We start from the raw sequence: 25660 nt of genomic DNA, 5'->3' as shown, positions 1-25660 counted from the left end.
ACAAGTTGATGACCTTTTCAATTCTACCATTTCTGTTGTTCCCTTCCTTCAACTTAGGACTTGAGTTGGAGACTTGGTTGACAAGTATCGACCATCTTGGTTGACAAGTAAGACTAATGACTATGATGACCAACTTTGAACCTTCCTCTTTATCAAAGTAGATGGCGTCATCTTCTTCGTTGCTCCTTTGGTGCTCGTTTGCTATCTTGCAGCAGCTGCAATTATGTTGTGCCACTCAAAAACACAGCCTTCCTGTATCATCAGCTTTTGACGCCGTCTCTGCCATCCTTCACGTACTCCTAGGTGGTGGACCAAGTGAAAGATACAAAGTGACATGGGTAGCCCAGAAGCCAACCCTTTGGACCACAGCTACCACACAAAGCGTAGAAAAACTCTCAAGTGTCATCTTTCGTTTGGTAATCATTTGTTAAGTGACAAGATAGAAGGCTCGTAATGACTGCTGTAATAGCCAGCCAATATAGTTTCCAACATTTTATGCCTAAGTGTCATCTTTTTCCATCTTAAAGACGTAGCTATTGGCACAAAACAAGCTCTCTCCAAACGTTGCCTGTGTGACATCTCCATTTAGTGGACCAACGTGGGGCTCAAGTATTACGTTAGTGTACAACATGCCCAAGTCTGCCTCGATCGTTGTCGATACCTGCTTGGCTTGGCCACCAAGTAACAACATCATCACTCATGCGGTTCGTGACGGCTTGCTCAACTTCTCCCACTCGTTCAGTCCTCACGCGCATGCCTTTCCGTGTCAGGATCGGAGATCTCTGGGTTGAATTCTATATTTCCTATTATCTTAATGAATAAAATCTATTCCCTGATGTGTAAAGCCACCGTCTCGGTTGACCCCAATTTACGCTTAACGGATAATTATATATATATTTTTTCTATAATTAATTATATTTAATATTTTAATCATTATAATTTTAAAAATTATAACACATTAAATAATAAAATATTTATAGTCAAAAGATTTATTACTAATAATTTTAATTCAAATGATCTTTCTTTTATTATTATTATTTCAACTATTGAGCTCTGTGAAGTGTGTTGGATCTTTGATTATATATCTTGAGCATCCATTATCAAGATATTAATTTTTTGCTCCTAACTTTCAATTGTAGTCATATGTCTTGACTTTGTGTGTCTCATGGTTAGATTTACTGATCTTGTTCTTTTGATATAAAATCGTTTATGGTTCCTTCAGGAATCCAAATTAATGTATGTGAGTCATAATTTTTTTAGTAAATATTTATAAGCAAAATGATCATATCTATCAAAAAAATTACACTTAACCGTAGGGGGAAAACATGTAATATTGATACTTTAACAAATATAGTTGGCTTTTGTTGAGTATTACATACAAAGTCGATTCATTCCTTTCTACGTATATGACATTTATTAGCAAGAATCATGTTTAGTGATTTGCTACCAATTTTAAAAATTTTTAATATTGTTGTAATAGCATATTTCTATTTTTTACTAAGTCTAACTCTTAACATTGAGTATAAAATGTTAATATATAATTATCATGCTCATTTTTAATTTTTTTAAATTCACTAAAAAGAGAAGCATGATTCTTTTTTAATATTTTATATTTCCTTCTAACTAATTTAAAATCATTAAATAAATCATGAAAAGTATTAAATAATTCATTGTAAGGTAAATGGGTTTTGGTTAAGTAATTTATCTCATCGTCAAAAGTAATCAAAGTGTAGTTCACCACTTCGTCTTCATCGATTTGCTCCTTATCTTCGGATGTACTCGATTCGTCTTAAGTTACATTGAGTGCTTTCTTCTTCTTATGATGTGAGAGTATCTTCTTTTTTAGTTATGGACATTCACTTTTGAGATGCCCCAACCTTTTACATTTATAGTAAGTTATTATTTTTTTTAAGTTCATTTTTATTCTTAGTTTCTTGTTTTATAAATTTTTTAAACTTTTTTTTTTTTTTTTTTTTACATTCTTAGTTCGCTCGAGTGGTCTTCTTTTGTTCTAAATGTCATATCCTTAATGTTCTTTGAAAGGTTATTTTTATATTCATCATTTATCATACAAGTTACTTCATAGGTCATTAATAACCCTATAAGTTCTTCTAAAGAAAAACAGTTCAAGTCCTTTGCTTCTTGAATAGTAATCACTTTTGGATCCCAATTTTTAGGAAGATATCGCAAAATTTTATTAACAAGTACAAGATTCGAAAAACTTTTACCAAATGTTTTCAAACTATTAATGATGTACATAAAATGGATGTATATGTCTTTAATGGTTTTGTTTGATTTCATTCAAAATAATTCAAAATTATATATCAAAAAATTGATTTTAGACTCTTTTAACTCTACTTGTGCATTCATGTGTAACTTTGAGTGTATGTCAAATGTCATTTATAGTTTCGTATATAGAAACACAATTAAACTCATTTTTATTTAAAATACAAAATAAAATATTAGCGTTTAAAAAAAATAATTTTTTCTTAAAATCATTCCATTCATTCATAGGTTTATAGGGTGTTTGGAAAATGATTCCCACACCTCCCACGTTGCTGAGCTTCTCACCAAGACCGACAGGCGGTCCGGTAAGGAACTTGAGAAGGAACCAAAGTTGTTCTTAGTGTTATCAAGGCCGTGGGTGTTATCAAGGCCGTTGAGAAGAAGGATCCTACCGGTGCCAAGATCACCGAAGCTGCTGCCGAGAAGAAATGAGTTATGACATCAATGTGAGTGCGGCGTTGTGGCGGAATGTGGTTCCGAATTTTGCTTTGAATAGTTCTTAGTGTCAGGTCTTCTTTGTAGTGCAGTGGTTGCAAGTGTAATCTGGACATTTGATCATTTGATTTTGAGTCAGACATGTTGATTAATATTTTGAGAGACAATTGCTGTTGCATTAATGGATCGTATCGTTTGTATAACCTTGAAATCAGCAACACGAGCATCTGCGAAGATGTCGTGTAGTTGTATGAACACTTGTTCTCTCTGTATCCTGCAGCATGAAATGCGGCGACTTAACGTTTGTTTTCCTGAGAAGATGGCCAAATTTTGTTGGAATCTCATCTACAATACGTCTCCCATGAGATTCACAGTTTGCATTAATTGTCCTCTATTGGTAGGCTAGAGAAATAGCTTCTACGGGAGGCTTTACGTGGCGAATGACGTCGTCAAACAGTACTCTAGCGATAGTAGCTAAAACAGGATCGCAAGCTACGTCAGGTGGAGGGTGTTGGTGGGGAAGGGAACGAAAGCAGAAGGCGTGGGTATGGTGAAAGCGTATAATAGGTGTGCAAAAGAGAAGGTGTCCAACATGGCACAATGCTGGGTGGTGATGACAGAGGCGGCTTGTATGACGATGATGAAGTTGAACAGGTTGGCAACGATGCCACGGAGGACGTAGACAGAGTTGATCACAGGATAGATGATGTGGCACTTGCTCTTGACGTCGATGATGAGCTAGCCATCGAAGATGATGATTCTATGAGAGGATCATCATGGAGGGAAAAGCCAAGACTGTTTACTGATGGGGGAGGGGAGAAAATGATGACGTGGCACTTGCTATCGACGCCTATGATGAGCTGGCCAATGAAGATGATGATATGATGAGAGGATCGAACTCAAAATTTTGCTGTCTCACAGGTACATACTCGACAAATAAAAATAAAAGACTTTTTGAGGCAAATAAAGACTACAGGGTCGAGACCATCTCGGCGACAAAGAGCTACGTGGCTCGTTGTAAATGCTCCCTAAAAGATTTCAGAAATGGATCGCATGTAGAAATCTTTCTACTACAAACCCATTCCATTATCTAGTCAGTTATAAATATTTTTGGGTTTGTTAACATCAATATCCAAGTAGTGAGTTATAATGATAGAATTGGTTGCAGTCATATAACTTAGATTTAATTGTTTGCCAGTCCAACTCACTTACCCGGACATTTCTTCAGCTGCTGCAGCAGAGGCTGGGATTGCAACCTTGTGGCATTTATGGGTTGTCAGGTTCTGTGGATCAGAGACAGTCAAGTTGTCATGTAGTAAAGGAGATCTAGATCTGGAAAACAAGAGGAAAAGTCCTTCGGGTCAGAGACTGTAAACCAGACCGCTGCGGAGCTACACATGCTGCAGAAGATGAACCAGGTTTGACACTGCCCAAAACATTGCAGCTCTTGCATTGTATCAACTAATAAGCACCGGGGGGGAGTCAAAATATGGCAGCTCACTTTTGGCTTCTACTGCACATACATAGCTTTATCAGGCCCCATTAGTCGCGCCATGGACAGATGCATCATAAGATTCTTAAGACAGCCTGTGCTAGTACGATCTGATGAGTTCTGCTAAACTGTTCCATTCTAAGATTCACTCATTACGGGAGGAGCAAAAAGAGCTCAACTGCTGTTTCCTTGCTGCCGATTGGCACTGAAGCACATCTTCCTCGTCAGCATCACTGCCACCAAAAACTTGTCCTTCAAAAATGCATTAACGAATAATGTAATTCCTATAGTTATTCTAAATGCAGCAATTAACCCCGACCCTTAACAATCTGCAGAGAGCGGCATGAGCTATGGTCCAACTTGGAACCTTCCAATTCTTTCCGCAACGTATCCTTTAGTTCTGAGCAATTGTTGGATCTTTTAGAATTATACTGCCATTTAACCTCCAGATTGGGAAGTACCTGCCCTTCGAGGAAAACCAAAATAAACCAGCAGAGCTATTTTTAAGTTCCAACACCATCATTCGAGATTCTAACTCCTTCATAACCTTTCAATGTCTCCGAGGAAAAATTCTCCAGTGCTTGAAATATTGGAACTAAGCCCCTCCTTAAATTGCTGGCAGTCGCCTGCTGGAGCTGAATTATGGTCTCTTCATGTTTGGCCCTCTCTTCGTCCAGTCTTCTTTTCATTGCATCCAAGGAAATCTTGTGCTCAGGATGTGAAGCCTCGTTACCATTCGAGATAGGCACATGTGCCTGTCCATGCATCCCGTTTTCCTTCTGCAGTGACCTAAGCCTTCTCGCAAAATCTCTGGACAAATAGTCGGCCTTTAGTTTCTGGCGCTGCTCCTCGTCTTGTGTCTCCCACAACCTATGTATGTTTATAGCAAAAGTCTGCATCGAATCTATCACTTCAGCTTCACATATCGCATCCATGTTATGGTACCAATCATTTGCGATTATAAAAGCACCAGGTGCTCCAATTCGGCTCGGGGAGAATGGTGCAACCCCATCAGGTGTCTCCTCCCTTTCCTGGAGAAGCCATTTCAGCAACCACCCATTTAGGGCCTCAATATAAGCCTTTTGAGCCTTGATCCAATTACTGAAACAGGCACACCAGTTCAAGAGTTCCACCTCCAATTCTATGGTGGCTTTAGCAACAGAACCACCTGTTCTGGCAACAAAATTCTGGCTTTCGCTTTCAACAACGGCCTGAAACTGCTTGTGATGGCAATCAAGCACAAACCTCCACATTTTCAACAATCTGCAAAGCAAAAGATGTTTTTAAGTGTAAATGCATTATATCATGCACTCAACTCACACAAATACGAAGAATCACTCAAGTTAACAGTTTCATTCTCTCTTCCTTAGAATAGAAAATGGATTATTACATTCAGACTTGACAAGTCGTGAATCTTAAAAACTATATTTACTTAAAAAACCATATTTGTTTCTTTTATCTATGGAATAGTTTCAAAATATTTAACAAGAGTCCATCAGTAAACAACAACTTGAAGAAGAATGGAGAATCTTCAATTTGACGAATAGAGTAAAGAAGAATGGAGAATCATCAATTTGACAAATACAGAAAAAAGTGAAACAGCTTCCATCTTAATTTAATGACTTCTGTTCTGTGTTCAATCACCATAGCATCAATGCTTCCCACCACTCAGACCAAGGTTAAGAGGCATTATCAATTGTTATTCTGACTACGACCTATTCCCTTAATTAATTTGTTCACAGATATACCTTCTCATGACTCCCTCATCTTTTTTAGACTATTAACCTGCTTTCTTATCCTTCAATGATAACATAAGCACCTAAAGAGAGACTACTCTAATAGTTGTTGCACATAAGTGCAATATCTTGATCTATCTCATCCTATAGTATTGCTCAGAATAGGTATTTTTTATCAAACAATAGAAATGTCAGACAGGAATGGAAGTACAATGCAGGAATCTCCACCACCAAAAGCATTACGTTGCATGGCTAGAATCCACCTGCACAATATCCTTTCTAACTATGACTTCTTTCTTCTCTGTAAAATCCTTTCTTGTAAGTAACAGATTATTTTAATGTGAAATGCATAGTTGAGGGTGCGGTGCAGTTTGATAGCATAGCAAAACTGAAATGTCAAGATAAAATATGGAAAGATGGCTAAGAAGGTTACAATATATCCATCATATAGATAGAGTACACTTGGTCCTATATTCGTTTAGTTTGAGTTGCTCACTTGATTATGTTATTAGGCATATAATAAGAGCAAAGAAGCTTAAAAAATTAAAAGGCACAAGCTTAGTTGATACACAATCTTCATTACATAGATGGAGGCTAGTTGAAATAACATACCCCTGGATTAATTCAGTCAGCTGGGGTCGCAACTCTTCATCTCTTATTTTGTGTATCCTGCTTGAAATGTGATTGGCAGATCTAATCACAATGTTCAGTTTTGTAACCAAATTTCTTATGGAAGCCTGTGTAGAATCTATCTGCCAAGATTCTCCACCACTTTCATCCAAAGCTTTGAGTTGCTTCCACTCCCTTTCATAGATGTCTCGCAGTCTTTCTTCTTCCTGGTACAACCACCTCAGAAGTTTTAGCAACAACATGTAACCTAAAATAATTTAATTGCACATTAGAATATGCATTGGAAGACACAAGATTTTCTGGCCAAACTCTCTCTTGCACCATTTATGCTAGAGCTGAAGAGGATAATATACACAGACCCAAAACCACAATCCTATTTCTGATGACTAACTGCCTTTTTATCCAAAAGGAGATCTTTATATGACAACTACAATATTCTCTGGTGCCTTATGCTAGTTTAAAATGTGCCGGAAAAAAAATCCAGATAATTTAATACATCCATCCAGATGATATCAAAATGTTGAACCAAATGAGCAGTTTTATCGGGAAAATAATTGAAAAGAGAAGACGGCTTGCTGTTGACTGGGTCAATCTAAGAGGATTAGGAAAATTGTGCAGTGGAGGTGGCATAATCTGCTACAAAAGAAAGGAAATGTGTGTTGAAGGTGCCACAAGGATGAGCACAGCAAGATTTGCATATTAGTAGGGAAGAGCAGAGAAAGGTGGTCCTCTAGTTAGCGGAAGTTGTGGCCCTAGTTTTATGTATTCTTCACCAAATAGTTGAGATTTACAGCTCTTATCTTGTTCCTAAATTATTCCACTCCTTTAGTGACAACAACTGTGTACTTCCGTTACTCCTGAGACAATGACGCATATTAACTGATTTTAGGACTATTAATTATATCATGGAGAAACTTCCTACAACGGGATTAAGATGCACGAGGAAAAATAACATGAAGCATGAAAGAAGCAAGGGGTGGCAAACTTTCAATGGCTCAATGGATCGATACAGGCACTCATGCAGACAAAATTCAACATAATGTTCTTGCAGCTATGGACTTTGCAATTGCACAAAATTTGTGACTAAAAACTTATATTTGGCTTTATTCTACTTCATAAGATTGTAACGCCAAATATAAGTTCTACTTCGTAAGACTAGAACTTGATAATAGGTACCATTAATTTCTACCAATTAAGTTTCTTTTAACATATATTTAGATAATTTCTGTTTTTTTTTCTGATTTCATTGGTCTTCACTTTATTGATCAATATGGGCTTTCATACATTACCTAGAGATATAATATATTTACCCAAAGCAAAGAGATTATCCTTGCAAGTCATGCTTTTATCTTGTAATTGTGTAAATGTGATGTCATGATAAATACCTGTGTTCTGAATAACCTACCATTCATATCCTCAAAAGACAAGGAACCATATTCTGAAGATTTGTCAAGCAACTGTGCTAGTATCACTTAGGTATTGTTTTCAGGTAAACAATCATACTGAGTTGTCAGACTTGAAGACTGCCTATAGCCTTTCTGATTTCACCTATGTTAAGTTCCATGTCCTCAGTTTGAGTTCAAAGAACATGAACTTTCACACTAATGAGCTAGTGTGTGATACACTGTCAACTAATATTTACATAGGGCAGGAGTCACTTTATATAGTAGAAACAATTTACTATAAAATTTACCTTCACATTTTTATGAAGTTTTTTCTCCCATATATATAACTTTTCAAGTGTTGATGAAAGTTTGCCAGGATCAATATCCATATTCCCCCAAGCAGCACGATCAGCTTTTTTCACTTTCAATGACCTTGAAGCTGGATGTTGTGAACTCGTGAATGATGGTTGTGATGATGGCCGAACAGGCGGAACCACAGGGTCCAAAATTCTCGATAAAATCACTGCAAGAATGTGATCAGTTAAATTAATCCTGTGCAAAATGTTCAAGGACTAACAAGTAAGCACTTCTTTTTCCACCTGAAGGATCATGCCAAAACAAACAATAAACAACAAAGAAAAAAAAAAGGGAGCTGAGGGCCAAATGGAGTATTTATCTCTCATGCAAGAAGTGAAAAATCTCTCAGATAATTCTTGTAATGTAAATGTATTGACGTTCACATCATGCACATAGGAATATTGTAATTACATTTTCAGCACTGAATATCAACACCTTCGGATGGTATGATAAAACATCTTTGGAAACATATTTCACAGCAGCAAAGTTTTAATACATACTCTACAGAACTAGAAACATGTAATACAAGATTGGTTACAGGACCTTCATGCGGACAGTAGTTCAGCACCATAGTAATAAATGATGCACTAACAAAAGGGACACTTTCATATTATAATACCAACTAATCACAGCAAAGAGAATTGTAACAAGCAGCATTAACACTTAGCACAGAAAAAGAGATATAGTAACATGGATAAGCACAATGATACACAAGACCAAGAGGAAATAGATAACTATCTTAAATCTAGAAAAGTTATATTTAAGGGAGAGAATAATGGCAAAGATGTCCTATGTCATTCTTGGATTAGTTGTGCTAACTTTTAAGAAGTCACTCAAAAGGACATTTTCATATGCTAAGGTTTTCCACATATCCACATGAAAAAAAATATTGTCACCTACATTCCATCGGACGAACGATAAAAGCCAAGAGTTGAACAAACTTGTCAGCTGTATACAAGCAACCAGAGGTCAAGGTCATCCAGAGGTCAAGCCAAGAGTTGAACAAGCTTCTCAGTCAAGGTAATGGGAGCAGGAAAGAGTTGATCAAACCTCATGTTAACAAGATTAAATCCAAATTTCAAATTTTCTGTAAACAATTATCCATAGCTTCAAACTTTTGAGAAGAAACAGAAGATTGGGTCATGCAAAACCTACCTCTCAGAATTCGGTTTCTTGATCTGTACGGTAACTTGCCTACCTCAAGTATCTCAGAGACCTCTTTACCACAGTTAGCAGCTGACTCAAATTGTTCTTTGATTTCAGTCACAACTTCCATCACGTTCCTCGTACCATGTGCAGATAATGCATTTTCTTTACTCGGTTTGCTGTCATCTGTGACAAGTGATGTTCTGTCCTCAAAGATCACAGTTTTCTTCTTCGTATTCTTTTCCATCTCATCCTCTTCGATTTTACTGACCGAAGAAATATCCTGACTCTCTTCTTTTACTTCCGGCGCAACTGCATCACCTTTGCCAATGGCTTCTTGCTCCATTGCTGCCACATTCGAGCCCCTCTCACCAGAAACACTCCCTGCAGCATCCTTATCTGCCCCCTTCCTCTCCTTCACTGGCGCAATAACAGACTCTTGCTCTGTTTCCTCTTCCAGATCAGGAATGCCTTCCTTCTCCCTTACTTCGCTCGAGTTAGGACTGCTCGTCACCGAACCCACTCCATAGTTTCCGTGTAAGTACTCAGGGATCATCTGCTCGTATGAATCAAAAGGGTTAAAGAAGTCCCAAGCAGATCCATCTGCGGGTGGTGGCGGCGGAGGGGGATCAGAAGGCTTATCCTCCCTCTGAGGCGGGTTCTGATAGAAATGCTCGTCATGAGCATGCGGCTGCATTGGATCCATCGGGGCACTGTACACTGGATAGCCGTAGTAGCCATATCCCACATGGGCCGTGTTGGACCATGTGGGATAGCTATTCTGATAAACTGTGGTGGAGGAGACCGTGGAGGCCGATTTCATGTAGTGGTAATTAGGGATGGGAGCACCATAGAATGGATGATGAGGAAAAGAACGTTCCGAATCCTCACTGCCTCCACCAATATCACTACTTTCCCCAGTGATCTCCTCGGACTCATCGTCGGACGGCAAATGCAGGTGGGAATCGTCGGAATGCGAGCGGGAGATCGAAACAAAAGAGGAAGCCGAAGCGCCCACCGGGCCGCCACCGTGGCTTTCCCCCTCCGACCTCTCGATCTTGGCTTTCGCCTTGCCCTTCCCTTCGGACGGCGGCAATGTAAGGACGGGGGACGCCGGCGCCACCGCCACGAGCTCCTCCTGGACAAAGCGGTGGAGGGCATCCCCGACGCGGCCGAGCGCGCGGAAGTAGGCGGCGTGTGCCGCCGCGAGGACGAACCGGTGCTCTGCCGCCGCCCTGATGAGCTCCCGCCGCTCCCGGCACAGCGCCACCAGCGGCGGCTCCTCCGCCTTCGAGCTCCCGCACCCCATCAACAGCCCCCTACGGCACCGACATTGCTCCCCAATCCCAGAAGCACCATTCCACGTCCCAAGAGAAAACCTAACCCTAACCCAAACCTCCAACGCTAACTTCTCTCCCTCTCATTGCCATCCATGTGAGCTGCAAATCCTCTCTCTCTATCTCTATCCCACTCTCTTACCTTGTTAGGGCTTTAAACTTTTGTTGCACCAGTCGATTCGGGTGAGAGAAGAAAAGGATTTTAGCATGAGCCAAGAAAAGAATAGAAGCAAATGGAGAAGGAGATGGAAAGAAAGAGAGACAGTCTTGCAGAAGAGATGACTGAAGAGAGAAGCGCGAAGGGAGAGGGATACCACCGTGTGCGAGAGCACTCTTTTGCTAGTTATCTCAGCACCCGATTTCCTACCTGCAGCCCGTTGGAGAAGGAGAGGGTCCCACATTAAGTAAACGACCGGGTAGAACGCAGGTGGGACGGGCTGAAAGCGGGGGACCACGTGGAGGCGCCTCGAAGCAAGAGCAGCGGGAACGTGGCACGGGTCGGGCGCGGCTGCCGCGCGAGTGTAAGTGTCGCCTCCCTTGTGGGCCCCGCGTGCTGCCCGATGGGACCCCCCGAGACGAGATCTGGCATCTCAAGCGAAACGAGTCGGATCTCCGACCCTCCGTTCTCGTTCTCCCCCTCCCTCTCACTGTCACAGCTTCCAACAAAGGTTGTCTCCCCTCCCTCCCCAATCTCCTGTGCCACAAACGAGCACCAGACTCTACATGCTGCAATGTGAAGCTTAAGCTTGGTCCACCGTGTAGGGTTCCAGCTAAAAAGAGCACCTTTGCTGATGAGAGTTACTACTACCCTCTGCAAGTTGATTGGTCGTCAAAGAAGATACAAGGATGACCAAAAGAATATAATGAAGCGGAAGATACTCCAAACCTGGCATCTAATCAAAGCCTCAGCAACCATCTCAGTTCCACATGCCATGTTTCCCCATCTAAGCAAAGGGAGGAGGATTCTGCTACTCGAACTCGGCTCCCAAGCCCGAGTGTGAGACTACACTCATTTCCACATCCACTGCATGGAAGCGCTGTAGCAGTAATAAAGCCCCTGCCACCGGCTCAGTACCACCTCCGCAACGCGACGACGACCTGTGAATCCAATCATGCAATAAAAGGACATGGTCATTTCGCATGGTCCTCGGGCTGCGTCTCAGCCCCATGGCCGCCTTGGAAAGCTGGGAGACTTTGACAAGGGGGAGGGGGGGGACAGGAGAGGGCGGTCAAAGGCGAAGGACACCGCGGTAGAAAAGAGGCAGAAACCGGTGCAGGATTCCAACACGGTTTCACGGTGATGCGATAAAGAGAGCAGGAGCAGATTAAATGGAAGTGGTTGGGTGTGTGTGCAAAGTGACAGGCAGTAATATGAAGGTTGTACTGTAAAGCAGGAGATGCCGGCTTTCTGATTCGGGTGGGAGAGATCGATGGATGTCTGTGGTCTCATCATACGTGGTTAAGGGAAAAAGGTTGAGATGAAGGTGGAGGACGAGGTGATTTGACGTTGTACCACTGAAATGTCAGGGTGGGGAGAAGGAAGAGGTTGGTGCAGGAAACAGGAGCTACACATGAGGCTGGTGCAGATCACAGTGAGATGTCTCACTGGGTGTACATGCTGTAGTTAAGTGTGCTGACAACTTCACCAAACCAGTGATGCAGATGTACCGTCCGTGAAAGACGAGCTTAGCTGAGGTGACAGCTTGTTAATTCATTATTAGGCACAAATAGTTCCTTGTGTACCATTTGCCTCCAGAAGTGCGAAACACATTGGAGAGGAAGCCCCCTCGGAAGAGGTTCGTTCCTCTCTATCAGGATCCATCAAATTCATTTAAATTTAGGATGCCTGGTTAAGTAACTAAGAGATTTGAAGAAAAGCACATGTACTGTGTGACTACTTGATATGATTAAGGTGAACTAAAATATCCATCATATAAGTTTGGACTGATCATGAAAAGATAAATAGTCAGTGTGAATCTGTAGACATGGATTTTACTGGAGACATATCTAATCAACCCTAAATAGTCAAAACATTATGGCCTGTTGATGTCGATTTAAATAGGGTGAAATGTGGTACGTACCTCCACCAAGAATTTTGGGTTACCAACATTGCCAGCTAGCCTCTACAAAGATCCAGTTGTAAACCTGAGCCTGCACACTGGTACTTTCTGACATTTGAACAGTAGTGGGATCCAAATTGGGCCAGACATTGAAAGGATAATGAAAGAGCCATGTCCCCTAAATTTCAAAATGTATTCATTGAAAACAATAATGAAAAATACTCATTTTTTGAATTTTTTTTCGACCAGTTACCTTTTTTTTTTCGGTTATTCCCATTCCATGACACTTAAAAAAATGATATATCGAAATTGCTCCTTAAGACACTGTACCACCTTTGGTTGGATCAATCTAAACCACATTATTAACCGGTCCAACCTCATTAATTATTGTTAGATTGATTATCAAATCAGTTTCTCTTCGTAATTGAATCTAATTAGTTTTTCTCTCTTATGCTCCTCTGGTCTCATGACTCTCCGACTTTCTTCGCTCTTTGTAATGATTCGCTCATCTCTAGCTCTCCGACTTCTTTCGCTCTTTGTAAAGAATCGCTCATCTCCGTCGTCGACGAAACCCCCTTATTGGCTCTTCTATTTCCTCTTAGACTTTTGCTAGTCAACTTTCTCTCGAAACTCTATTGTCGATTCTCCTGCATCCTCTCGAGTCACTATTATCGTGTTCTTTTATTTAAGCTACAACTTTTATGGAACCCGTTTTCGTCTCATCCATTCTCGACAGAGGAAACCTGTTATGTATTTCTCCTCTCTCGAGTGGCTCCACCTATACAGTATTTTGGTTTTAGTTTTCGGGTTTTTGTTTAGGGTTTTTTCTCGTGACAACCTAAACCCTAAAGCAGACAGTATTTTATCATATCTTCTCTCTCCCAAACCCCTAAACTCCAGCAACCCTAAACGTCCCCTCACTCTCCTCTAGTGCCGTGCCAATGACTATAAACTCTCCTGTAGCATCTATAAACCTCTTGTTGGTTTTGAAACACTATAGATCAGTGTGAAGAGAGGAGAAAACACAATACATGAAAAATCACTCATCTCAAACACTATCCTAGCTGACTGCTGTAGGATTCCTTTGACGGAACACACTATTATCACAACTCCAAACCAGAGAGGGGAGAAGAGAGAAGAGCAAAAGTGATGAAGGTTGGACCTTTTTCTGAGGCAAAACATGGTAAAGAAATGAGTTGAGCCCTAAATAGTTTCATTAGCATTGGACCAAATCGACCGATCCATCCATATGAACTGGTCCTTGAGCTGGCTCCCAAGATCAACGGGAAACAATTGTTGTAGCTTTGAAGGGCATTTCTAATGTTTTTTGAAAAGAGGGGTTACGGATCAAGAATAATCAAAAGGGGGGCGATTGAGCGAAAAAACCCAAAAGGTGGATATTTTCCTGTGCAATTGCCCAATAACATTGATTCAAGACAAATATAGATGTATACTAAATGCCAGATAGAACTAAATCAGGTGTAATATTTGAAAGCTGAAGCTATCTTTACAATGTTCTTTCTTGAAGAATGCTAATATGGGCCAAAGATTGAACATTAGATTTTTCAAATAGGAAATTAATGAATAACCATTACAACTAATTCTTTTTAAGAAAGTGAATCAAGTTTGAATAGTTTAGTTGATGCTAAGATTTGAATTTATTAGTAGGATTGGACACTCAGTTTTTAGAATTCTTCTTGTTTAGTTGTTTAGGTCATTGTTTATGGTATTCTTCAAGACAGGTTAGCTCTTGTGATCATTGCCGATCAATCTGCATAAGCCAACTGGTTTTTTTTTTTTTGGCTTATACATTTTTTTTAAATACAATTTGCATAACCAATCTAAATTCAGTGTTTCTTTCTGTTTTTTTGTTGGAAAATAAAATGAAATCCTATGATAAAATAGAATAATTTATATTGCAAACTGACTTAAAGCATGCCAACATCCTGAGAAAATGTTTAGGATTCACCAAAATCAACAATCGTTTACTGAAATGTCTTTGTATGGTCTACTTTAATCTTGTATCTGGATATGATAAGATGGTCTTTATTACCTGATATTAGACATTTTGCACACAACTTATTTGCAGCCAATACTAAATGTTGTTCATATGTTATCAAAGAAAATGGAAGTTTAGAAAACTTCGTAAAATAATCATATCTAAAGCTACAGGCAGAAATCACTATCCCTTAAGTGTACAATCATCATTTTAGAATTTAGTCATCATAATCTTGATGACCTTCATTTAGTTTTCATAATAAGAATGTAGTGATGGATTACTAGTAGCCTGTCATGCAACTAATATGTCCCCTACTTAAAAACAGTGGCTGCCATTTATCCTTGGTGAATTTCTGCTTGTTAATGATTTGTGTATTAGAAATTAGCCTCAAGAACTTAATGAAAAATCAACCCATATTATATACCTTGAAAAGCATTAAGAGAAAATAACACGCTGAAAAGGATTGAGACAAAAGGATGGTATTTCTTCTCTTCCTTCTCTCTATGAATATGATAAACATTAAAGATACAACATTAAAAAATGAGAATGGCATCTTTGATGGCTTCTAAATTAGCTAGTTTTTTCAAGTTATTTGACCAAAAATCACTAGGTTCATGCAGAATATGTTTGAGAGAAAGCATTCTGCAAACCTTGTATCACAATGTTATCTGCAGCAGCAAGACACACCACGGAATTTACTTTATCACCATCTTCATCCACATATCTACAAGTTTTGAAGGGTAGAATATGCTCCTTCAGCCAACTGCATGGACACAGTCATAGATTTGAAACAAAGATTCCAGTGACATACTAAAAGTTCCAATGTCAGACCAAAAAAGCATCGAGAAACCATTACTCACCTAGTTGCCATGGTTATCAAAATCATGGAAGCACCTTTGACTTCACACATTCAATGGCCTTTGTTGATAACTTAGCAGTCTCTTACAATCATCTTCTTTCCAAAAAAGGTTTGTTCTCATTATCTGAAGCGTATATCTTCAGTGATCATATATTGATATATGCTTGTAAGTACACAATGGAGTCAGCAATATTAGTCGGGATGTGTTGAGCTGGTATGGCACATTCAACAAAAATTTGGACTGAAGATTGATGTCAAATGATGGCTAGATAATCAAGCATCCAAAAACCATCAGATTCAGAAATCTGTTTTCATTTTCTCTTCTTTATGTCATTCTCCACAGCAATCCCCATATAATGTGGATTCTTCATGAACACATCCCACGCCATTCATCACCCAGTCCAAGAGTTGCAACATTGAGTATACAGCTTTTCCTTCCCAGTGGAATAATTGGTCTGTCTTAAATACATAGATATGCTTCCTAACGCAAATCCAGCTATACTCCCTAACCTTCCTGACACCTCTCTCTTCCATGGCCTTCAGCACACCAGCCATGCTCTCCCATCTGCCACTTACTCCATACATCTGAGCCAACACTAAGTAAGGGAGAGAGAAGCGAGCCTCCAAATCCAACAGCTTCTCTGCAATTATTGTGGCAAATACCAAGTCCCCATGAATCCTACAAGCATTAAGAAGCAAGTTCCACAATGATAGGCTATGACTATGAGGTGAAGTCTCTATGATATTCAATGTTTCTTTCAGCATTCCTGCTCTCCCCATCATGTCCACCATACAAGCATAATGCTCCAGATCTCTCATCACTCCATATTTCTTCTCCATCAATGAAAATATTCTTTTCCCTTCATGGACCATATGCCCATAACTACAGGCTAAAAGAACACCAACCAGGGTTATCCTATCTGGCTTGACACCATTCCCTTGCAACTCTCTGAAGATTCTAAGAGCTTCTACACCTTGCCCGTTTTTTGCTAAACCCATGATCATGGTATTCCAAGAGACCAAGTCCTTGGCAACCATCTTGGAAAAAATCTTCATGGCACTCTCAACGAAACCCAACTTAGCATACATGTCAACCAGCGCATTAGCAACAATCATATCTGCCTCAAAGCCTGTTTTCCAAACCCAGCAATGGATTTGCATGCCAAGATCGGTTGAACAGAAACACATCCTTGAGTTGAGAATGGTTGCAAAGGTGAACTCTGTAGGCAACACGCTCTTCCTCAGTGCCACCACAAAAAGCTTTATAGCCTCATCCCCAATGCTGCTCCGAACATAACCGGAGTACATTGAATCGCAGAGCACTGAATCCCATCTCAGCATCCCTTGGAAGATCCGAACTGCATCATCTAATCTGCCAAAGATGGAATACATGTCAATAACAGCGCTAGACACTATAGAATTTGAAAGGAACCCCATCTTGAAACAGTGGGCCAAGAGTTGCTCACCCTTAGCCAAATTCTCAAGGTCAGTGCAAATGTTGAGCACACTCGACATAGTGAACTCATCAGTTGAAAACCGAGCAGCCCTCATCGCACAGAAGCACTCTAATGCTTCCATTCCACAACCTGACCTACCATATGCTGAGATCATGGAGTTCCAAGAGATGACGTCAGAGTTATCCATGGCACAGAAAATTTGGCTAGCATATCCTGCGAGTCCAACTCTTCCATACATATCAATGAGTGAGTTACCAAGCACAGTATTTAGTGAACCTGATCCGAAGCGGGTAATAAATCCATGCACTTGCTTAGCCTGTCGAGGAGATGAGACACAAGCAGCGGTGATGGACAGTGTGAAAGCACTAACTTTGACACCGAGATCTTGCATCCGGTGAAGAACCCCAAACGCCTTATCGACATATCCAGTGGACACGTACCCCGAAATCAGCGAATTCCAACTCACCACATCTCTGTCAGGCATTTCCTCGAACAGTTCATGGGCGGCTTCGACGCAGCCAGTTCTAACAAGCGCCATAAGCAGAATGTTCCACGTGAACCTGTTCTTATCAGGGATGTCGTGAAAAACTCCGATAGCGAGCGTGATGGAGCCAAGGCCAGAGTAGAGGCCGAGGAGCCGGTTGCCAAGGAAGGTGTGGCGATGGAGGCCGGTCTTGACGAGATGGGCGTGGATGGATTGAGCGGAGTAGAGGGAGCCGAGCGTGAGGCAGCGATCAATGAGGTTGGAGAAGAAGGAGACACTGAATCTTCCGGTGGTTCTCAAAGAGCCACCAAAATTGATCATTGGCAAACAGGGGTGGCCGTCATCCGCGGCAGAGGGACTTGCATCGCCTCAGAGACTCTCTTATGATGGCTTCCGCAGTGGCTTCCTCTGCTTCCAATTACATCAGCTATTTTCGGGGATCAAGATGAAGAATAGAGGGGAGATCGAAGCGTCGAAGTGGAAGAGCTTCTCCCTGCCTCCTCCCGTGCTTCTTCCCTCCTCTCAGTTCAGGGTAAAAGAAGGGTTTTTGAAGTGCTTTTCCCTTCCCACCAAGCTAAAATGCTAGCTTGAGCTCGACCTTCGATCCTCCCCGTCCATCTTGGTTGCACGCCTTTTGACGGAGTCCCGATCGCACAGATGACTAATGTTGAGAACGGTCGAAAACGAAGCACGAGCGGTAGGCCATAGAAGATCTTCGAGCGCCGCATTAGTCACGACTCGAACTCTTACATCCGATGACGCGCGCAAGTGTCGATTGGTGTTTGTACGACTTAAGTCAGTGCACGAGGTTGCTTCGCAGCCTGTACACAAAATATGCAGTATTAGTAGAAAAAGAGTCATATGGGTGGAAAAATAATACGAAAGAAAATAAGTTAGTATTAATTGAATTAATGTAACATATAATGCTAAGAAATAAAGAACTCTAAGAGGAACTCACACTAAGAAAATAGAATGCATCACGAAAATAATCTTAGTACTATGTTTGTGATTACTATATCATGTCTTTGACCATAATGTATGTATTTGTATTTTTAAAAATTTTGGAATAGGATAAATGTATAATATTTTTTAAGAGGTATTAATGTTATTATATTAATGAGCTAATTATATATGACTCTCTGAACCTTAATAGCATCGTGATTTTTATATTTTTAAAAACTTTATTGGACTCCCATAAACTATAATAATTTACTTCATTTTTAATAATACCGTTTGTAGTCCTCACGAAAGACGAATTGGCACCAAATTGATGACTTTTAGTCAACACTAATCCACATCGAAAACTTTTAATCGGGGTTGGAGAGAGGAAGAGCTCTGTTTTTCCGATCAATTACTAAGAGTTCTATTCGTTAGGGTTCGAGAAAGTTAGGGTTTACGATCTTTACTATAACATATGAGGACTAGAGATCTTTACTATAACATATAAGGACTAGGTGTCAAAGCAAAGAACTTATGGTTGAGTTGTAAAGACCTCATAAGTGTTTATCTTCTTTTTGTTTTGTTTTTTTAATCATTGTGTTTGAATGAAGATTTATTGAACCATTTAATTCATTGTTTTGAATCATATTTTTGTGTAATAGTGGTGGGAATCATATTCTTGTGAGTGTTTACCTTGAAGCAACAGTGTTGTTTCTTGTTGAATCATATTTTTGTGAAACTGTGGTGGAATCAGTGGTGTTTCTTGTTGGATCAGTTGTCTCATAACCGGAATCATAGTTTTGAATCAATCTACAGTCATATTATCATAAGATAAAGAAAAGGACAATGGTGAGAGTAAAGATACAGTTAGTGTTATATAGGATCACAAAAGCAAAGATAAAATATTGTATCAATAATTTAATGCTGGAGTTGACATGAATAACTATGAGATTTAATTTGGAATATGTTTAAAGAGTTTCATATTGCGATCAAACAACATCACAATGTAAAAAATAATAAGAACAGAGTTAAGATGGATATGTCAAGCCGAATGTGATTGGATGCTTTATATATTGAAAATTAAAAAAAAGTCAACTTTACAAGTAAAAACTGAATGTGATTGGATGCTTTATATATTGAAAATTAAAAAAAAAGTCAACTTTACAAGTAAAAACTTTCAATGCTAAGTATTCTCTAACTATAGTTCTAACAATCCTCTAACTATAGTTTTAAATACAGTTAAATAGTTGGCCGATAAATACTGTAATAGAATTAGAATGAATCTCATCTAACCCTTTTTTAAGGTAATAATTCAATAACATTTTAAAGCTCGTTAGATTGATGATGCAATCATATATGCCTATTTATTTGGATAAGTTGTTCAAATAAGTTACATTGTAATCCAACAAATAATCAAAGCTCCTCTACATCTGGCCAACTCAACTTTAAACCTTTTACTTTTTGCATCAGACTTGAAATTACTCTGTTTGCTCGTTCATATAGGTGGATCAATGCAAGTAAAAAATAGACATCCCCTATATTTTTGTTTCAACATAAATAAGGAATGGTTGTCCAGAGAAATTGGTTGCTGAACTAACAAAAACAAGTATACAACCAACAAAGATGAAATCGTCAAAAGATAAATCATTAGAATGACAGAAGAAATTGGTTATCAAATCGCCTTATAGGGTTTTGGTCTGTTCAAGAAGTCCTCATTACAAATCGTATACCACAATAGCACAATCCATCAATATTCAAATTCAAGCTAGAACTCTAACTTGACATTGCAACGTTATAGAGAACATGTTGATTGTGAAGAGGTTTACTGCTAACCCTAAGAGACTGACTCGGGGAAGAACTATGAAAAGTCGACATAGGGCCACCCTAAGCCAATCACCCCTTTCTATCATTGAATTAACAGATGAAATGATATTTTGTCATTCACTAAATCGCTAATTCAGCACATGATGTTGTCAGTGCAGCAGACGACATTATTAAAAATGAAATGAATTATTACAATTTCATAAATATGAGGAGCCCAATGTAATTTTTAAAAGTACAAGAATCATGATAATATTATGGGAGATAATATATAATTAGCCCCATAATATGGGTGAAAAAATAATACAAAAGAAAATAATTTGGTATTAATTGAATTAATATAACAAATAATGCTAAGAAATAAAGTATCCTAATGGAACTCCCAATAAGAAAATGGTATTATGCATCACAAAAATAATCTTAGTTCTATGTTTGTGATAACTACATCATGTCAATGACCATGATGTATACATTTATATAGTTTAAGATTATGGAATAGGATAAATATATAATATTTTTGAAGAGGTATTGATGTAATTATATTAATGGTCAATAATAAGCTTTTGAGTTTTGCAGAGATATATAATTTAGAGGATAAAATTATGAAATTTATTGACTTCGGAGAAATGTACAACATTATGTAATGTTATCTATTAATTTCAAAAAAGTAGATGAAGAAGTGAGCCAATACCTGAGTGTAATTGGCAGATGACTCTTTTGGAAGCTACATGTAACCTCAATAAGTATCTGCAACTTGAACTCTCAGAATTATTTTGCCTCTGGACATATCAATATACCTTCAGAAGGAAGTATTGGACTTCTTGCGATTGAAATTTGGAGGGAGCACAACACAGGAAGAAAACACTCAGTTACTTCTTGAATTAGAGGGGATGGTTGTTAGGCAATTACATGTGCCAAGCATACTGACAGATAAATGTTTTCAATATCAGTGAACTTTTTTTTTCTTCATTTTTATCTCAAAGAGTTCCTCAATATCTCTGATCAAACTCTTGAATAGAAGTCATAGGCATATGCTTTTACTTTGCTCACAAAGAAAAGAATCCTATACAAATTTGTTTGACAACCAGTGATGCCATGATCCTTCATTCCATTTTGTACAACCACCCTTTTCTTGTGATCCTAAATAATGTGAAAGCCTTTCTCTCTCTCTCTCTCTCTCTCTCTCTCTCTCTCTCTCTCTTCAAATCTTCCAGAACCTGGGGAGTTCCCTTGCTCCTGCTGGCTGATCCAAGGGTTGATTCAGCCACCACAGTGAATTCAGAAGCAGCAGATGCAAAACAGTGAATCAGTCTTCCTTCTTTCTTTTTAGTCGAATAAGGCATATGGTGCATCAAAGAAATGAAAGAAATTCATGCACCCCATTCTGCTTTATATATATATATATATATATATATATATATATATAGCTCAGAAAGATGACACTTTGCTGCATATTAGAGGACCCTTGACATCCCAAAACTGCACCATGCAACATTTTCTGGAATACTTTTTGACAGATTAAGCATTCAATCTGTAAGCTAGTGAGAGATGATTCTTGCACAACAGCCATATGAATTTGCTTCCTACCATCTGCTACTGTCATACAAGCAAAGTTTACTGTGAACTGTCAATCCAACTGTAACCAGGATTCTTATTGATCCTTCTGTCATTCATCATTTGTCTAACTTGGGCTGAGTTCTCCCACTCGCCATGAGCAGCATATATGCTAGATAACTGCAAAAAGGAGCCTGAATGCTGAGGATTAAGCTCAATAAGCCTCTCTGCTACCTTACTTCCCAGAACCTCATCACCACGAGCCTTGCACCCACCAAGCACTGATGTCCACATGCTAGCATCAGGCTTGAAGGGCATTGTATCAATGAAATTGATCGATTCCTCAAGCCGACCTGCACGCACCAGCAAATCAACAACACATGAGTAGTGCTCAGCTATTGGTTCAATGCAATAGTCTACTTTCATCCTGCGAAACCACATTAATCCTTTCTCAACCAGCCCAGAGTGGCAACAAGCTGAAAGGACTGCAATAAAAGTTACTTCGTTTGGGCTCACACCAGCACTGCCCATGGATTCAAACAACTTGAGCACTTCAATTGCATATCCATTAGAAGCATAACCCATCAACATTGAATTCCATAAAGCCACATCAAAATTTGGCATCCCATCGAACAACCTCCTTCCATCAATGACTTTGCCACATTTGCAGTAGAGATCAACAAGTGAAGAAGTGACAACAAGGTCAGTGACTAGGCCGATACGTGTAGCAAGGGCAAATAACTCTTCCCCGGTGGTAACGGCACAAATGCTAGCACAAGAACTTATAGAACTGGCCAAAGCCACCTTATCAATACTAAGATCAAGATGATGCATGTCAATGAATAGCTCTAGTGCCTGCACTGCATGACCATTCTGGCTGTAACCCACGATCATTGAATTCCATGAGATCATATTCTTGCTTGGAATCATCTCAAATATCTTCCTTGCTTCCTCGATTTGACCGCAGTTCGAGTAAACATTGATCATAGTATTAAGCAGTATTGTATCATACAGTCTAAGCTCTTTGAACACTTTACAAGCATCCTCCCAAATTCCACACTTGGAATAGGAGTCTATGAGAGCACTTGCAACAACCAAGTCCTCCAGAACTCCATGCTTACAACCACAAGCATGCATCTGTACTCCATGCTGCCGAATGCCAATACTAGCACATGCACTAAGAACACTTGAAAAAGTCGACGAATTTGGCATGATTCCCTCTCCGGTCATCATTTTGAAGAGTTCTAATGTTCCGTCTCCCTGATTAATAGATGCATATGCATTAATAATGGAGTTCCACAAAACAACACTTGGCTTCTCCTTCTGATTGAATATCATTCTTGCCTCATCCAATCTTCCACAACCCCCATAGCCTGATATCAAGGCCGACAACGAAAACTCATCTGGCTCCGACATCAACTCCAAAACTTGATGAGCGCTATCAAAAGCCTGACACTTTGCATACATGTCAACAAGGGCGCTACCCAGAATGGAATCCAAGTCAACCTGGCAGATGACAATGCGGGCATGAATCTGCTTGCCACAATCATAAGCCAAACACTCTGCACAAGCACTTAAAAGGGTCGTCAATACAAATTTATCACTATATGGCGACGACGATCCATCGTACTCTGAACCAACCTTTTTAAGCAAACGGAAAGCTTCCTGAACCTCCCCACGACGGATATACCCGTGAAGTATGGCATTGCAGGCAACAGCGTCAACCACGGGCATCTCCTCGAACAATTTCCGGGCGTTCTTCAGGTCACCAGACCGTACGAGGCCAGTGATCATGGCGTTCCATGAAAAGGTATTCTTCCGGGGCATGGAATCGAACAACTGACGCGCACGGCACGGTTCATCGGACTTCAGATAGGCGTCGATGAGGGAGTTCCAAGAGAAGCAGTTCCTGTGGGGAATTTCGTCGAAAACCCTTCGGACGTCGTCCAGGTCGGCGCTGCAACGAGCGTACATCTGGAGAAGGCAGTTGGACGCGTAGAGGGAAGCGGCGTAACCGCACTTGAGGAGTACCTGGTGGAGCTGTCTCCCTCGAGGGAGAGACCGCTGGGTGCGGCATCCGCGGAGCGATTGGCCGAGGTGGAGGATCTCTGCGGTCATGGCCGCGAAGCTTCATTGTCGAAGTAGAGGCCCGGAGAGGCATTCGTTGGCCACCAAACACATCGTGTGCGAGCTTCGGCTTGTCTAAGGGATATATATATATATATATATATATATATATATATATATATATATATATATATATATATATATATATATATATATATGAGATGATATTTTGATATAATATGTATGATGAGATTTTGAGTTTTAAAATATGACCATTAAACTAATATTTTAGATGTAAAATATTATATTATTACTTTCTTATCCTTTAGTATATTATCATTTTTTATTATATTATAAAATTAGTTTATGATATTATTAATATATATTTACCTTTTGATATAATATTTAGTTATTTTATTTAAAAAAATATTAAACATGTAATCTGATCAATTGACTAACCTATTTAACCAATAATCCAATGACTTAAGCCTTGACCAGATTGATGTCATTAAGGATTATCCAGTCTGATTTAGGTAATTAATATAGATCATTAAGAATTTGTTTCAGTACCAAAACCAGTTAATTATTATCTATATTATTAAAAAAACTCTCTTAATTTTGCATATTTTTATCCCATCCCCAGTCAAGATCTTTAAGGCAGACTCCTGGCCCCACAGATTCCACTGGTTTGACCATTGACGCCGATCAGGTAAAGTTGTGGGTTGGGAAGCGAAGCTTCTTACCACTACTGCTAAGCGGAGTAAGAGTGGCAGAATGGGCAGAGACCACGTAGAGTCCAAGCTACTGCTGCAGTTGCTGCACATCCTGTTCTTGGGGTGTCCATGTCTTCGAGTTGTCTGTAATCATCTCACATCCTTCTTCTCGAATTGAATAATGCTGATCAGTGCTCAGGAATTGACAAACAGAAATGATTTAGCTTAAATTTTTATTAATAGTATATATCAATTTATATACAGATTATAAAATATAATAATTTTTTTATTAATAATAAATATAAAAATTCAGGAGATCACGTTGAGATCATGATCCTCATTATTGATGAAATAATAATAATATATTATCATAATTTTTATAATATATTATTAAGATATTAAGATGATCATGAGATCGTGTTGAGATCATGATCCTCTACCTTCTATGGAAGGCAGAAAGCAGAGGTAAGAGATAGAAGGATCTTAGCAGAAAGCAGAGCATTGAGCAGAGAATAATCACATTAGATATTGTGGTGTGTATCTTGTAATATTAGGAAAGATATTATTTAGAAAAATAAATTATCATGATCATCTTAATATCTTAATAATATATTATTATTATTTCATCAATAACGAGGATCATGATCTCAACGTGATCTCCTGAATTTTTATATTTATTATTAATAAAAAAAATTATTTACCTTAGCAGAAGGTAAGAGATAGAAGGTAAGAGATAGAAGGATCTTAGCAGAAGGTAAAAAATATTATATTTATTATTAATAAAAAAAATATCTGCCTTCCATAGAAGGTAAGAGATAGAAGGATCTTAGCAGAAAGCAGAGCATTGAGCAGAGAAAAATTATGGAAGGCGTTGGTCCGGAGCAAAATGCTCGAGCCTTGCAC

The 25660-nt window shown here is 39.2% G+C and overlaps 4 protein-coding genes across 4 annotated transcripts; all 4 read right to left on the bottom strand.

Moving 5' to 3' along the window:
- Positions 1–4161: 4161 nt before the first annotated feature.
- Positions 4162–11111, bottom strand: LOC103979139 (protein ROLLING AND ERECT LEAF 2-like). Its single transcript, XM_009395190.3, has 4 exons — positions 9477–11111; positions 8273–8487; positions 6562–6785; positions 4162–5476 (listed from the first exon to the last, which is right to left on the bottom strand). Exons 1-4 carry the CDS (start codon positions 10774–10776, stop codon positions 4717–4719), a joined length of 2499 nt encoding a protein of 832 aa, XP_009393465.2. The 5' UTR covers positions 10777–11111; the 3' UTR covers positions 4162–4716.
- Positions 11112–15396: 4285 nt separating this feature from the next.
- Positions 15397–18123, bottom strand: LOC135628976 (pentatricopeptide repeat-containing protein At1g43980, mitochondrial-like). Its single transcript, XM_065136029.1, has 3 exons — positions 17189–18123; positions 15724–17094; positions 15397–15626 (listed from the first exon to the last, which is right to left on the bottom strand). The coding sequence occupies exons 1-2, from the start codon at positions 17982–17984 to the stop codon at positions 17090–17092; spliced, it is 801 nt and encodes a 266-aa protein (XP_064992101.1). The 5' UTR covers positions 17985–18123; the 3' UTR covers positions 15397–15626; positions 15724–17089.
- LOC103979140 (pentatricopeptide repeat-containing protein At2g13600-like) lies at positions 16053–17092 on the bottom strand. The gene has a single exon (XM_018823246.2). It carries the CDS (start codon positions 17061–17063, stop codon positions 16053–16055), a length of 1011 nt encoding a protein of 336 aa, XP_018678791.2. The 5' UTR covers positions 17064–17092.
- Positions 18124–21992: 3869 nt separating the features above from the next.
- LOC135628956 (putative pentatricopeptide repeat-containing protein At1g77010, mitochondrial) lies at positions 21993–24160 on the bottom strand. The gene has a single exon (XM_065135993.1). It carries the CDS (start codon positions 24093–24095, stop codon positions 22038–22040), a length of 2058 nt encoding a protein of 685 aa, XP_064992065.1. The 5' UTR covers positions 24096–24160; the 3' UTR covers positions 21993–22037.
- Positions 24161–25660: the final 1500 nt, after the last annotated feature.

The sequence above is a fragment of the Musa acuminata genome, chromosome BXJ1-3, assembly GCF_036884655.1.
Source record: "Musa acuminata AAA Group cultivar baxijiao chromosome BXJ1-3, Cavendish_Baxijiao_AAA, whole genome shotgun sequence".
Taxonomy (NCBI): domain Eukaryota; kingdom Viridiplantae; phylum Streptophyta; class Magnoliopsida; order Zingiberales; family Musaceae; genus Musa; species Musa acuminata.
This window is presented reverse-complemented; position numbering and strand designations above follow the sequence as displayed.

Coding starts and splice junctions, on each gene's coding strand:
- LOC135628956 (XM_065135993.1), bottom strand. CDS start 24,095: ATGACCGCAGAGATCCTCCACCTCGGCCAATCGCTCCGCGGATGCCGC.
- LOC103979139 (XM_009395190.3), bottom strand. CDS start 10,776: ATGGGGTGCGGGAGCTCGAAGGCGGAGGAGCCGCCGCTGGTGGCGCTG. Junction 8,488..9,476: donor AAGAAACCGAATTCTGAGAG/GTAGGTTTTGCA, acceptor ACATTCTTGCAG/TGATTTTATCGAGAATTTTG. Junction 5,477..6,561: donor CTGACTGAATTAATCCAGGG/GTATGTTATTTC, acceptor TTTGCTTTGCAG/ATTGTTGAAAATGTGGAGGT.
- LOC103979140 (XM_018823246.2), bottom strand. CDS start 17,063: ATGCTGAGATGGGATTCAGTGCTCTGCGATTCAATGTACTCCGGTTAT.
- LOC135628976 (XM_065136029.1), bottom strand. CDS start 17,984: ATGATCAATTTTGGTGGCTCTTTGAGAACCACCGGAAGATTCAGTGTC.